General features: G+C 43.3%; 1 protein-coding gene and 1 long non-coding RNA gene across 2 annotated transcripts in view; both read right to left on the bottom strand.

Annotated features, from left to right (window-relative positions):
• LOC116655042 overlaps positions 1 to 7,843 on the bottom strand; it is a 138,697-nt gene extending 130,854 nt beyond the window's left edge. Inside the window, exon 1 of the long non-coding RNA XR_004310186.2 lies at positions 7,475 to 7,843. This is a non-coding gene — a long non-coding RNA (uncharacterized LOC116655042). The remainder of the gene's footprint in view (positions 1 to 7,474) is intronic.
• Positions 7,844 to 10,309: 2,466 nt separating this feature from the next.
• On the bottom strand, positions 10,310 to 15,092 carry LOC6505047 (condensin complex subunit 1). Its single transcript, XM_001965531.4, has 6 exons — positions 14,851 to 15,092; positions 14,298 to 14,769; positions 13,338 to 14,233; positions 13,141 to 13,282; positions 12,988 to 13,075; positions 10,310 to 12,929 (listed from the first exon to the last, which is right to left on the bottom strand). Exons 1-6 carry the CDS (start codon positions 14,975 to 14,977, stop codon positions 10,503 to 10,505), a joined length of 4,152 nt encoding a protein of 1,383 aa, XP_001965567.1. The 5' UTR covers positions 14,978 to 15,092; the 3' UTR covers positions 10,310 to 10,502.
• Positions 15,093 to 15,308: the final 216 nt, after the last annotated feature.

The following is a 15,308-nucleotide window of genomic DNA, read 5'->3' as shown; positions in this document are numbered from 1 at the left end:
GGGCTTTCAATGGAACTTGTAACTTCCAGGTATTCCAGTTATTTATCGCCCAGATATGAAACCAGAAAGGGAATGGTTTCAACATTTGTAGGATTTGCGGTAGTCTTTTTATGGGAGTTTCTATCCGTCTCGAAGGACCAAAGATGTGTCTGGAAGAGTTTACATAAAGTAGTATTTTGTGGAAGATTTAAGCCATCCTCCCAACAATCAGTCTACAAGAGTTAGCATTTTCTAGAAAAATTTAAGAATATATTAACTCTTTTTTAGCTCTTTTAGAGAAGAATCATCCAGCTGGAAGGACCAACTGAAAGATCTGTCTCGAAGAGTTGACATTTAGTAGAAAGCATTTAAAATATAGTACTTCCAGACTCTTCTCTGAGAGAGTTAAACCAAAAAGAAAATGAATAGAATGTTAGTAGGCCCATCAAGCTCGAAGGACCAACTGAACTATCAGTCTATAAGACTTAATATTTTGTAGATTCCAGAAGAGCTACTACTGTCTAGATAAATTTAAGAATATAGTACCTCTTTTCCAGCTCTTTTAGAGCTTAACAAATGAAAATTAAGCAATTGAAACACCTTTTCCATAACCTCTCTTATCCAGCTCGAAGGACCAACTGGACTATCAGTCTATTAGACTTAATATTGTGTAGAAAAAAATGTACAATGTAGTAACTCTTCTCTAGCTCTTCTAGAGTAGAATTAAACCAATGGAACACCCTTTCCACAACCTCCTATCCATCTCGAAGGACCAAATAACCAATCTGCCTAGAAGAGTTAACATTCTATTCAAATATTAACTTTAAAACAGGCCCTGACTTATTTTCATTAAAATAAAAATGGCATGCCGTGTTTTTAATGCAATTTAATGAACATATTTTTTCAATCTTAATTAATTTCAGTTGTTAAAATAGTTTTTAATTGGCTGAACGTGAACATTTAAATGTGAAGTATTTTGTGTCGAGTCATATTGAAGGAATTAGCATTCGAATATCCGAGTATCTGGGCATTTTGGGGCATTTGAGGCATCCGGGCGCTAATCCCATTTCAGATTCGATTTCGTCCTTAAAGGACACTGGTCATACGCACCATTAACGCAGTGGCAGTAGTAGTAGTAGCTGGAGGAGTGGAGTGGAGTGGAGGGTAGCGCCTTTGATTCAATTAACTTTGTTTATCGCGCATAATGCATGGATTATCAATATCAATTGACATCAATTTTGGTTGCTCGGGAAACCAATAGCATTAACATTCAACAAAAACAACAAAAACAACAACAACAACAATGGCAACAAGGACATCAAGGAAGGACAAAATGTTTGGACATCATTTTGTGCTGAGGCATTAAAAAGTTTTTTTTCTCTGGCGGCATTTCAATTAAATCCTCCCCCGTCTAATTGAATTGAACCAAAATTGAATTGAACGCCATTTCGGTTTCCTGTGGGTCAGTGAGTGTAAGGATGTGTGTGTGTGTCACTTAAAGCTGACCCTGTGACCCATTAAATTGCCCCCTTTCCTTGTCCTTCCTCTGAACGCCAAGCGAAAACACAAACCAAAGTAATTTTAATTTTAACTTGAGATGAGGATGAGGATGAGGATGAAGTTGATTGGGGATGACAGAGAGAGAGGGGAAGGCTAAGAGGAGCATGGAAGTGGGCTACCCTAGCTTTTTATATGACTTTAATTGCCAACAAACACATGCCAGCACATCTACATGTATAGATAATTAAAAAGTTTGCTTTTTTTTTGTACTTGCTGTTGCTGTTGTAAAGTGGAAAAATCTTCGCATATTCTCATCTTCAATATGGAGCCGTGGTAGACTCTCTCTCTCCTTTACCCTTATCCTGGCCCGTTTCCCGGGGATAAGCCAAAAAGGACGACATGGAAACGCCGGAGCAGCTATAACTTGCCACAATTTATGCATTATTGTACGAGTATCTCGGTTGTTGTCTTTTTTTTTGCCTTTCATGCTCGGCATAGCATCTAAATAAGAGGTATCTAGGGATCCTAACGGTTTTAAAGGTTTCTTATTAAAATTATTGTTTTTAGGATTAATTTTAATATTTTTCATACATTTTTTGAAGATTTTAACGCATTAATTTCTATTTAAATATAATATATTTATATTTATTATATTTCTTTTATACTATCTTTTGAAGATTTTAAAACACAAAGTTATAATATTATTAAGTTCTATAAATAAATATTCTGTTTTAAAATTTAAATTCTAGTTTTTAGGATTTTGTATCCATTTGTGACATAAATTTATAATAATTTTTAACTTCTATGAATAATTATTCTGTTTTTGAACTAAAATTGTAGTTGTTAAAATTTATTTATATTTTTTGTAAGTAACTTTTGAAGATTTTAAGGCAAGATATTGTGATATTTTAAACTTGTATGAGTAATTATTTTGTTTGAAATTTAAAATTTATAGTTTTTAGGATTAACTTTAATTATTTTTATCCTTTTTTTTGAAGATTTTAAGACACAGTGTTATGACACTTTTAATTTCTATAAATAATTACCCTTTTTATACCCTTGCAGAGGGTATTATAATTTTGGTCAAAAGTGTGCAACGCAGTGAAGGAGACATCTCCGACCCTATAAAGTATATATATTCTTGATCAGGATCACCTCCTGAGTCGATATGAGCATGTCCGTCTGTCCGTCTGTCCGTCTGTCTGTTTCTACGCAAACTAGTCTCTCAGTTTTAAAGCTATCGAGTTGAAACTTTGCACACACCCTTCTTTCCTTTGCAGGCTGTATATAAGTCGGAACGGCCGGGATCGGTCGACTATATCCTATAGCTGCCATATAACTGATTGATCGGAAATGCCATAACTTTGGTGTTTTTTAAGTTAGAGGGTTGGGAGTTTCTACACATGTTATATTTGACCAAAATATCTTATGTACAAAATTTCATAAGGATCGGCCGACTATATCCTATAGCTGTCATAGAACGATCGAAATTGGCATAACTTTGGTGTTTTTTAAGTTAGAAAGATGGGATTTGGTACAGATTCTATTTTGGGGAAAACAATGTGATCTGCCAATTTTCATAAGGATCGGCCGACTATAAACGATCCGCTATATATCTAATAAAATAAGATGGGTGGCGCCACCTAGCGGACTGCGACTGAACTGCAAGGGTATATCAACTTCGGCTCCGCCCGAAGTTAGCTTTCCTTTCTTGTTTTAACTAAAATTATAGTTTTTAGGATGAATTTTAATATTTTTTATTCCTCTTTTGAAGATTTTAAGACAAAAAATTGTGATATTTTTTTAATCCCAATAATAATTATTCTGTTGAAACTATTTTTGTGCAATTACTAGCCTCTTTTTTTATGAAGAACCCCCTTTTCAACCCCTCTTAACTCATTGTTTATATTAATTTTTGCCATTTAGAAGACGGTTTTTTATTTTTTTTTTTTTGACATATTTCAAAGGGATTTCCGCAGGTCGAGTTCCGTAATGGCGGGGAGGGATGTGGAGGTGGGTGAGAGGGAGAGAGAGAGAGAGGGAGGGGTAGGAAAAAACTTAAAAAACCGCCGGAATGAGTGCTCTCACATTTATGTTGTGCTTTTTATTGCCGAACGTCGACGGTGACGGCGAAGTCGACGCCTCTGCCGCTGCCGCTGCCGCCGTCAAAGAAGACAACTTGAGATGAGCGAGGAGAGCAAGAGTCATTCCGCCAAGGTTCACATAATCAAAGCATCTCACTCGCCCCCACTAGTCCACCATTAGGCCCCACTAGTCCCCCTTACTATCCCCCCCACTCTTTTGCACCCAAGTAGTCTGTCTCTATCTCTTTCACTTCTGCGACTGCGAAGCCAGCGCTGGCAGAATGTAATTTGTTTTATGGTTTTGTAACCGTTAGTTTTCATGTATCTCTCTCTCCACTTCCCACACACACTCACACCCAACAGATAAAGATACACAAATTTGTATCCTTAAGATACACAAATAGCTCTCTCCTGAAATCTGTGGGAAATGCATTCCGGAAAATAAATTTATGCACCACTCGTCATAGCTTATTATTGTTAAAGATTTCTCACAGCTGCCAGGGATGGTCTCTGCTGCTCTGGCCTTCTTCCCCAAGTTTTAATTAAAATTAAAATCAAAAGCTGTCTGCATCTGCAGCAGCATCTGTCTCTAAATCTCCATCCATTCTCTGGCTAATTTGCATTGCATCTAACGGCAGTTTGCACCTTGGAATTTAAATGCCGCTCCAAAAAGGATGCCAGTAAGTAGCCGAATCCCGTCCAAGGACCTCTATTAATTACCTCATTGTAAACACACATGTGCCATTCGAGATTTATTGAAATGTCCTTTCATTTAATCCACAAAATGTCTAAAATATTATCTCATAAATTGTTTATAAAAATAATAACACTCGGTATTAAATTTTAATTAAAAATCGAAAATCCTTAAGAAATCTCAACTTGGCATTCAATTGTTGTAACATTTGGAAAACATGGCATCTCTCGAGACAGTTTGCACCTTGACATCCTTGATGGGCACTCCAGCCAGCATCTTTTCAGCATCACAGGGTCTAAAAAGGATAACAACTGAAAGATAAGCACTCTGACTCTGACTCTGCCACCCCCATCCTCGCCTTATTAGCATTTAAGTTTCACAGTTTTCGGCTGAAGCATTTTATTGCCTTCATATTTTGCATGTCCTGATCCTAGACGCTGTCATAAATTGCACAAGCCTCGGCACAAATGAACTGTTCACGGAGGGGTGATGGAGGGGGAGGAGGGGTAGGAGGGGTAGGAGGGGTAGGAGCAAGGATGTCGGTAGAAGGGAGCACCAACACTGGAACCAAGGACCAAGATACACACCGATGTGCACACACATACTTTGAATAACTCACAAAAATGCACATTTATCGCATAATTCTCTCGTACATCAGCCTGGCAAGGACACATACAGGACCTCACTCTCCTCCCCCATCCACCTGTGCCTGCATACATTATGCATCCGTGTTTGAACGACTTTCAGGATGTTCTAAAGGCTTCATTTTACCAGTTTCTGACTACTTTCATCCCAAAATCATTAAAACCGGGAACTAATAGGTGACCAAAAAGGATCTACGCTAAGGATATGGCTTACTGATCCTTATCTACAGTTTCTTAGCCAAGTTTCAAGTCATTATCCTTTGAATATCCTTTTAAAACTTGCTGGCTAAGAAAATAGCTAAAGAACAAGTGCTCTTTCAGCTTCAAAAACAAAGTTTTTTGTTTAAATTTCCTTATTATTTTTCCTATTTAATTTAAAATTTAACTAACAACTAATTTAAAAACTAAATTTTTAAAGCAAACTCTATGATTCTTGAGTCTGGCGCCAAAAAATCTGCGGCCTGGCCACAATATCCCAACTAAACACATTAACTAGCCATGTGGCTAGTGGCTTGGCAAGGATATTCATATTGCGATGACATAAAGGACCTGGTAGCTGGGAGCTGGTCACGAAGCTGGATGTGAGGGCTGGTCACTCGGACTGTCAAGTGGTCAATGCCAGGACCATGCCCCAACTGAAGACGTGACCATAACTCTGAGGTTGTCCCAAGGATCTCTGCCATGTTCTTGGAGTAGTTAAGTAAATGCCAGGATACGTTGTATGTCACGAGCAGTTCATCCTTACACGTTAAGAAATGATGAGGAAGGATAATAGAAGGATTATATAATAGATAGTCCAAGGGTCCTAATAACCATGTCTAATATAATTACTAGTTTATTGAAATTATTATTTAAATGACTTGCTTTAAATATTTATGTATTTTGTTTGTTGTGCAAACACTCAAGACTTTGTCCCATTTCTGGTTGCGAGGATGCATGCGAATGTCCGCCAGGGCTGCCTTTTGAGTTTGTCCTCATAGTGGATAGAATCCTTGTGTGCCAAGTTGGGGTCATCCTCAGCCCACGTCCTTCGGACCTACATCCTACATCCTACCTCCTACGTTCCACGTCCTGGAGTTGAATGCTCAGCCTAGTTTATGCCCCGCAACAAAACTCATGACAAAATCATTACAACCATTTCGTGTAGTTATCGTTCCATATATGTATGTTATATATCCTTCACCCCCAACCGACTAAGCCTGCTCCTTCCTAGCTCCTATATCCTTACACACATACTATCCTTCGTCGTCGTGTTGTTGCTCTAGGAAATGGCAAAAGCTGTAAAAAATTTGCATTTTTATAACAACTTAAGTCACCAGACGACTTTACTTTTCCAGGCACTTGAACTGGTTTGCTTCCTACACAAAGTTTTGCATGCGTGTCACCCCCACGCCCCCTTCAGCTGCCACGCCTTCTTACCGCCCACCGCCTCCTTGGGCGACCCTGCATATCAGCATATCTAAACTATAAACACTGCCATAAAATTCGAGCAAATTAATGCTACATTTCATGTTAAATTTTTTGTTATTTTTTACAATTTTAAGAGTTTTATTATTCTTATGTAAGAGAGGCTCTTAATTTAGTTATATCAGTCTTATAGGCAGACATTTTAACTAAGGAAATATAATAATAAAGTATAAGACCCATAAAAGTATGCTTTAGTTGTCTTCAAAAGAGAGAAGTGTCATACAGGACTCAATATTTGAGTTTATCTTAGTCCTAAGGGCTTACAAGTTTTATTCATAAGTAACATTATTTATTAAAAATATTTTTTACTTTTTATATTAAACAAAATATTAAAAATATATATAATTTTTCTCTTTAAAATCTCCTCCCATTTTGAAATTTCCCAGTGTAAACGCATACGAGTATGTGTGCATTTATAATAGCCGTTATATTTATGAACAAGAAAGAGAAAATGTACGAAAAAAAAAAGAGAAAACTACAAAAAAAATGGCAGCAAAAATTGTGTCCATTTTGCAATTTGCCGCCGGCACGGTGTGCATAAGGAAGAGTGGTTAAAAGTCGATGGCGGCTTGGGGGGCATGGTGGTTGGGGGCGTTGGATAAGTGGAGACATATGTACAGCATAGCACCCAAAAACAAAATAAACAGCTGAAGCTGGAGCTGGAGCTGACCAAAGTCTCGCTCTCTCTCTCTCAATGGAAATGCACTTTTGAAGAAAATCTGCCCTCGGGGAAATTTGCGAAATCAATAATCGGAAGCACTTCAAATGATCAGATAAAGGGAAAGGAATTTTCTTTCTTTGAGGGAAATTATATTAAAAAAGGATATTTAAGGTATTTAAGAAAAAAATAAATAAAACTATAAATATGTGTATAAAATGTGTAAAATATATATAAATTTTAAAACAATATAAAAGAATATAGGAAAATAAAAAAATAATTTTTTTTAAATGAAAATTTAATAATTATTTAGGCAATCCATCTTCGTTTTGATTTTGGTGTTTTTTACTTTAAACTTTTCACTTTTAGTTACTTTTAAATATTTATTATTTTTTTTTTACTTTTCAAAAATAAGAAGTAATAAAATAAAAGGAAATAAAAAACTTACCTTAATTTCCCATTCATACCCATTCCCAGCTATTGATCTCTTTGCTTTCGTTTTAGAATAACTCTCTTTCTCCAATTGAGTTGCACTTCCCAGAGCCTCTCCAAAGGCTAAACTAAAACTCTCATCATACTTTTCCAAAGCTGAGCTTCCAATCCATCCAAACTTCCTCTCTATCGCTCACTAATCACTCGAACGAAGAGCAATAAAGTACAGTATGTTAGTGTTGAGAATAACGAGATTTGATTCCGTCATTTCGTGGATGCTCTCTTTGCAGCTTCTTTTCGAGAGATTTTATTTTGGCTTGACTTAATAATTACTGGTTTTAAATGGTTTTAGTTTGCATTTTGATTTTCTGGAAAAGGAACAAATAATAATGAATAGAAAGTATAGAATGGCGGATCAGCCGCAGGCTCACTCCTTTAGCCGATGCGCTCTCACTGAACAAGAAGAGAGGACTGAAGCGCTCCCCACTGATCCTCCAAAGCTAAACCCACCACAATGCTCTCTTGCTCTCACTAGAAATGGGGGGAGCATTAGTTAAATTTCTTCTCTTGGAAATGAGGAGCATAACGGGCCTTAAGATCACTCTCTTTCTTATGTCCCAAAAAATATCCTCTTAAGAGAAATAAGACAAATTAAAGAAGAAGCTAGGACATATTAATTTAAATTTAAAAAGTTCTTCATTTAATTAATTAGGCAAAAAATAAAAAAATTAATGACAAGACTTGTATTGTGAAGCACAATTGAATTTAAATCTATTCGAATTAAGATGCAGAGTTAATTAGAAACTCAATTGAGACTGAAATTGTGGAAAAATTAGTGGGCGTAGTCCTGGCGAAGGATAATTGAAGGAGGGGCAAGTGGCTGGTGTCGGGGAATGCAGTTGTAATGCATTAAAGGTTGACATGTGTTACTGCAAGGACGACGGCAAGAAGTTTGCGGTCAGGCCGCATATCACATTATAACTGAATTAAAAGCCGCAAGTCGCAACCAGGAATATGCATATTCCAGGACGAAGGACGAAGGACCCAGGACCCAGGACCCACTAACCAGTAACCCAGTGCCAGTTGTCAGTGGCAGGCGCATAGTTGCGGTCCAGAAAGTCCAGAATTAGATATTGTCCTCCACAGTCCTGAAAACCGCAAAAGGACCAATAACTAATTAGTGGAGGACTATTTCGTAAAGGATACCTCTGTACAAGGAATCCCCAAAGGAGGACACATTTTTCCAAAGATTCCGCCAGCTGACTGAGACAAAGTGGAGCAAAAAAGTCCGAAGACGACGACAAACGGAGAAAATCCACAAAGCTCCTTGAAATATGCAACAGCCGGTCTCAGGACACAGGACTCTGGACACAGGACTCTGGACACAGGACTCTGGACTCTGGACTCTGACCAGTATGGAAATAACTTGATGCGGACGCATGTAGACACTACTAATGCGCATTGTATGCGATAAGTTCCGGTTCCATTCCATCCTCCTGCTCCAGATTCCTGCTCCTTTTCTTTTTTTTTTTTTTGCCTCCATGGCCCCTGGGGCTTCTTTTATCCCGATGTCCTTTGCTGTCCGAGGACAGTACTTCCTACATCGTCCTGCTGGACTGTGCACTGACAGCTGATTCCTATTTTATTTAATTTCTTTGTCAAAGATTGCTTTAAATTGTATTATTTGTTATGTATTTTAGAGTTAAGCTTACATTTTTAGTTAAATTAAGTTATTTAAGGCTTGAAATTGTTTATAATTTAATTAATTTGATGTCAGATGTCTGGCATCACTGTGACAGGGATGTAAGGTTTAGTTTCCGGTTGTCATTTTGCATGTCAGCCATTTTTTAGACTCCCCTTTAGAATCCCCTTCCGGTTTCGCCCACCTACCTATACACTGAAATTAAGAAAAAAAACTAGGAAATTATTACAAACTATTTTTACTTTTAATAACTTTTTTTAGAAACTCCTTGATGAAAAGTAATATAGAATTTCCCACAGTGTACTGCCAAACACAAATTGCCGTCCTTGAACTAACAAGGCGCCGGAGACAGAGCTGCAGCAAGGACATGCAGCTGTAAGGATGCTGGACGAGATGTGGGCATGGAGACACGATGATGCACTGGAGCCACTGGGAGAGTTACAGAGTGATGATGGAAGCCCGGAGCTCCCGCTCCCGCTCCAGTTCCAGTTCCAGTTTGAAAAGTTGCGTCGCCGCTGTTGCTCCGCCATTTGTTTGAATAATTCACGGCGTCCAGGACGAACTCCAACCGGACAGGCTCACATGGAGCTGGGTGGAAGAGATGTCGCCGCCAGAGCCCAAGTTGGAGGAGTTCTCGAAGGACACTGTGGGAAAATAAGACCCAGAACTCCAAAAAGGATATCTGTTTAAGAGATATGATAGCCGGTCCTCTGAGCAGGCTCTTGAACCAATAGTGTCCTTGTTAACATCCATTATCCTATTTTTTTTTAAGGGGAAAAATATCCCCTCCAGTGTAGGCGGGGAATGCAGTTTAGTATGCAAGCTTCAATTTCTATATGGCCACGCCGCTGCAATTGCTGGCTTGTGCGCATATTTTAGTCCACCAACACTACTACACATCGTCCTTTTGGCTCCTAGCTCCTTGGTCCTGGCTCCTCGTAAGGCAATTTTTTATGGCAGCGTGCTGGGAGCAAGATGATGGTCATTTGCTGCATACGTAATTTGGGCAGCAAATCACTCATGCAGCTCATGGAGCTCATGGAGCTCATGGAGCTCATGCGAGCGGTGGCATTAGCGGAGGAGTGACTTTAATCCATGACACGAGTTTAAATTGGCAAGGAAATGGGCCCTAAATGGTTATAAAGGATATGAGGGAGGTCCTTGTCCAAGTACAGGGTATGAATCACACATCCCCCTTGCGAAATACAGGCCTTTTTTTTATTATCATACATACAAATTATGATTTTAAAATTAATTTAAGAAAAAAACATAAAATTTACATCTACTTAGATAGCTTAGATCAAATAATAGACAGCTCCTGCTTCCATTCTCCCATCGAGGACTAATCGGAGTCACTGTCGGTGGTCTCTTCAGAGCTAGAGTCCTTGCGACCGCGTCGTCCACGTCCTTTGGCCGGAGCCTTCCTGCCGCCGGCTGGCTGGCGACCGCCACGACCCTTCGACCTGGCCGGAGCACGAGATCGGTTGATGGGCAGGCGAGTAGAGTCACCATCTGCCGATCCGCCCGGCTGGTCACCCGACTGACCCGACGGATCCGGATTCACTTCGAAGCACTCCTTCAGCCGGTTCTCAAACTCCGTGATGACGGCCTTCAGCTCGGGCTTGCCCTGCTTGTTGGTGTTGCTGATGATCAGCTTGAAGGACTGATAGACCTCGTCCACCTGCACCTTGTCCCGGAAGTGCTGGACATTGTCGATCAGCTTGTTCACCGCCCGCTCGTTGTAGGTCAGCTGGCTGAGGCAGAAGGCGATGTCGCGCCACTGACGCTCCACCCGGGTGACTGGGAAGCGGAGACAGAGCTTCTCCACCAGCGTTTCAATCTGACGGTCCTTCTGGATGAGGCCCAGGATGTAGGACATGACCTGCTGGTAGCGATCCTCCTCCAGGCCGAGGTTCACATCACTCAGACGCGATATGATGTCGGGCAGGACGTTGTAGAGGATATTCGGCTTGTTGGCGATCTCCTTGAAGGACTGCTTGGTGATGTCGCGTATCTCCTCGTTCTCATCGACGATGCACAGCGCCACGTCGGCGATCTGGCCCTTAACGCGGATCATCTCGTTCAGGATGAGATGCGACAGCATCTTGATGGCCGTCAGCCGGAGCTCTGTGTCCGATTCATGGAGCTGGGCATAGAAATGTCCGGTCCATGGCTCAATGATGTTTGGGAAGCGGAACGTAAGATCAGACAGTCCCACCACCGTGTTGCACTTGATGCGAATGTTGCTGGTCAGGTTGAGGATGTTCATTAGGAAGCTCATGTTCGATTCACAGAACCGCGACGACACGGTCATGAGCCGGGCCAGCGCCAAGGTGGCAGACTGCTGCAGTTTCGCGTCCCGGTACTCGCCCGGTCGCTTGCAGATCTCGATGATGATGGGCGAGAGGTGGGAGAGCAGGGCGGTCGGATTGAACAGCATTAGGTCCTCGCAGATGGCGTTGATCTCCTCGGCAATGTTGTCCTCGGCAGTGGCGCCCACCAGATCCTCGTCCGGCTCCTGTTGCGGCTCCGCCGTCACTCCCGTCAGTCGCTTCCGCGCCTCCATCGCGGACATGTTTAAAGTTCGTCGGGCCGTGGTCTGGGCGCTGCCCGCCAGCTGGTTGCGCTTGTCGCGCTCCGCCAGCGCCGTCAACTCCTCGCGGTACTTCATGTTGTTGTACACGTCCATGTCCAGGAAGATCATCTCCTTGACGGTCATATAGCCGATGCAGAAAATGAAGCGCGACACCAGGAACACGGGCATGAAACTTTGGCCCTGACTCTGGCTCGGACTGAAGGTCTGGGTGAGGGCCAGCGATGGCTGCGGCTGGGAGTAGGGTATCTGTGAGAGCTGAGAGCCCAGGTCGTTCTCCTTGTCCGCCCCGGGTGCCGACTCCCTCACCAGCCAGTTCTCGTTGAAGCGCCGCAACAGCTCCCCCACCAGACGCTGGGCAATCAGATCCGGCGCCTGGCACATCCTGTACAGGTACTCGAACAGACTTGTAGCCATATCATCGAAGTCGGGCAGCTTCTCGTGGAAGAAGAAGTCGAGGAAGAGCCGGGTGATACTCAAAACGAACTCGGCGTCGCTGTTCAGGCGCTTGTAGTACTTGGCATTGTTGTTGGCATCGATGGAGTTCAACAGGAACTGGAGGCAGCCGGAGAAGAGGCGCGGATCGCGACGCCCCCGCTCCCCAATGCCAATGGACTCGATCAGAGCTATGTTGGCTGCCGAAATGCTGGCCTTCGACTTGGAGGCCATGATCAGGAGCTGCAGTGCCAGACGCGCCTCGTTGGGAGTCGTGCCCTCCAGCTTGAGGGTGAATCTCTCGAACAGGACCTTGATCACCGCAGCGTCGATGTCCTCACCGATCACCCACTCGGCCATGAGCGACTCCAGGGCCTTGTAGTGTCCATATTCGATGTCCGAGAGGAACTTGGACAAGTTCTGCACCACCAGTATGGCGTGAGTGCGTCCCGTTTGGTCCGTGGTGAAGAGGATGCGCTTGTAGGCCGCCGATACGGCGTCCCGCTTCTCCTTGTCGGAGGACCAGACCAGCTGAAGCATCTGCTGCATGCCGGAGAGGGTGCCGTGGATGCCGAACTGGTAGCCGGTGGTGAACAGATCCACGGCTTCGAAGACGTCGCTGTTGGTCTTCGACATGAGCATCTCGTGGAGCTTGGGGAAGGCGTCGGTGACCATTTGGGCAAAGTCGATGCTGTCCTTGAGGAACTGCACCGTCTTGATCTGATGCAGCATCTCCTCGCTCTGAAAGGGGAAGATATTAAATGATATCCTTTAATATTCTGGAGGGCGGATGACCTACACTTTGCTTGAATCCTGCGGCCAGAAGGTGATAGGTTTTCATCAGAGCCAGGACATAAACGCAGTGCTCCTCGTGCTTCAGCATGGCACTGGAAAAGGGATAAGGTGACTCTTCAGTTAAGGGACTAGGTAGCTTGGAAAAGAAATGTCCTACCTCATGGCCTGATTGCCAGCCAGAAAGTCCACCTTGCGGACCAGCACGATGACAGCCTTGTAGTTCTTTTCCCGCATCAATGGAATGATTCTTTGAATGAGAGTCTCGTCACTCTCCTCCTTGTCGAACTGCATCTCAGGAACTGTGGAAGGACCAGTTGGATCAAGAATATGCAATGGAATCACTGTCCAACTTACACTCTGTGAGATTCTCCTCGATGAAGGGCAGCAATTCAACGGCCAGGGTGCCCCACTCTTCGTTGAGCTTCTCCTCCTGCTTGCGCTCCTCCTCCAGCCGCTCGTTCAGCTGCTCCATGGCCACCACCTCCTTTTCGTGCTTGGCCCGCAGCTCGTCCAGCGACAGCTTCGGCGAATAGGGATTGCTCTCCAGGGCGGACTTTATCAGCTGCATGGCGGCGCGCCGCACCAGCGAGCTCTTGTCCTCCAGCCGACCCACCGCCTCGCCCAGCACCTTGGTCAGATAGCTGAGCGGAATGGCGTGCTGGGTCTTGAGGTGGTGCCATATGGACAGCACCTTGGACCGCACATGGGCAGAGATGTCCAGTATGTGGTCCAGCAGATGATCAAGAAACTCGTTGCGCACTTCGCGCAACTCCTCGGTGAGCTCCTCCGAGGTCAACTCGCACACCACCGTGTCGCCGATGATCTGGAGCACGCAGTTGCGGATGGAGTGCGACTGGCAGTCGAGCAGCTCCTCGGCCAGCTTCGCCAAGTGCGGAATGATCAGTTTGGGCGCAATGTGTGCGAATTCGGTGAGAAAATTTGAAAAGTTCTTCGACACCGCCGAGTCGGATGTATCCTGGTTGAGGACTTCCACAATACTCTTGAGTAGAATGGAAAATACCGATGAGATTCCATATTCTTCGTGCAGCAACAGGATTCCGTTTGCAATCGAAGACGCTGCATGCTCTGTGCCGCGTAGGACCTGCAGGATACGGACTGGGAATGTCATGGCCTGGTTGAATCGCTTAATACAGGTTCCCAGGATCTGGAAGACAGTGTCGAAGATGTGTCGGTTGTCCGAGCGCAGTGGCTGCAGCTCCAGAGTTCGGTAGCAAATGTCACAGAACATCCTGCAAAAATTTCAAGTCCAGTCATCACAGAAGACTCTACAAAACGTTCTAAGACTCTACTTACGATACAAAATCCTCCTCGGCGACTGGTGGACTCCACAACTTCTCCAGCGGACACTGGAGAACGTTGAAAAGCTGAATGAGGAACTTGCCGCGCTTGTGGTCCCAGTCGGGGAACTGTTCCATGATTTCCTGCTGCTTGGCCCGCTTCTTTTGGACGTGGATCTGTTGGTCCCGCAACGTTTGCTGGACGATCTGGTCGAGCTTCTTCACCGTGCTCACCTGAAGGAAGAGCACCATCTTTGTGAGATTGAGGTAGCTGCTGCGCACATGATTGGACATCGGCTCGGCCCCGGTGAGCAGCGGCTGTAGGTCCTGGCCCAGCTTATCGACAGTGATGTAGATCAGGTCGAAGGAGCGCATCAGATTGCGCACGGAGGCGCTGTCTACCCCGGGGGCCTCCACGACGGAATAGTATGTGTCGAAGTGCTCGAAAATGTAAAATGGGTCTTGTAGGTGTGCTTTGCGTTTGCATTCTGTAGGATTTAAAGCCATTATTAGGTTAAAATTTTACTTGGGGAATGTTCAAATATGACGACGCGCCAACGGAAACTCACCGAGTAACTTGCCGGGAAGTTCCGAGCTGGGAAATACTTCCTTTACGAAGTACTGGTCGGCGCACGAGTTGATCAGGTCGGAGGCGTTCAGTGGGAGCACGAACTGAAAGTTTGGAGCGTCCTCCATCGTTGGGGCTTTCTTATTTTTACTTAGAATTAAGAATTTCGCGGATCGATTGTTTGACTCAAAACAGCAGCGTCTTCTTTAGTGATGGTAGTTCGATAGCGCAATGTCTATCGACCCTCCGTTATCGAGGATCGAGCTGTACCGGTGTTTTGAAACACTTTTAACGGAAATTTGAATTATTTTTCAAGTATTCAATACCATATTATATATAAAGTTCTTATTATAATCATAAATAAGCAACTACAATGATATTTGATAATATTACATTAACAAAACGCATTTAAACCATTTTTTACTGTATTTGAAATGGATTACGTTTCACCCTTCGGCT

The sequence above is a fragment of the Drosophila ananassae genome, chromosome XR (genome assembly GCF_017639315.1).
Source record: "Drosophila ananassae strain 14024-0371.13 chromosome XR, ASM1763931v2, whole genome shotgun sequence".
In the NCBI taxonomy this organism is placed as follows: Eukaryota; Metazoa; Arthropoda; class Insecta; order Diptera; family Drosophilidae; genus Drosophila; species Drosophila ananassae.
Note: the sequence above shows the minus strand (reverse complement) of the source record. Positions and strands in the feature narration are given on the sequence as shown.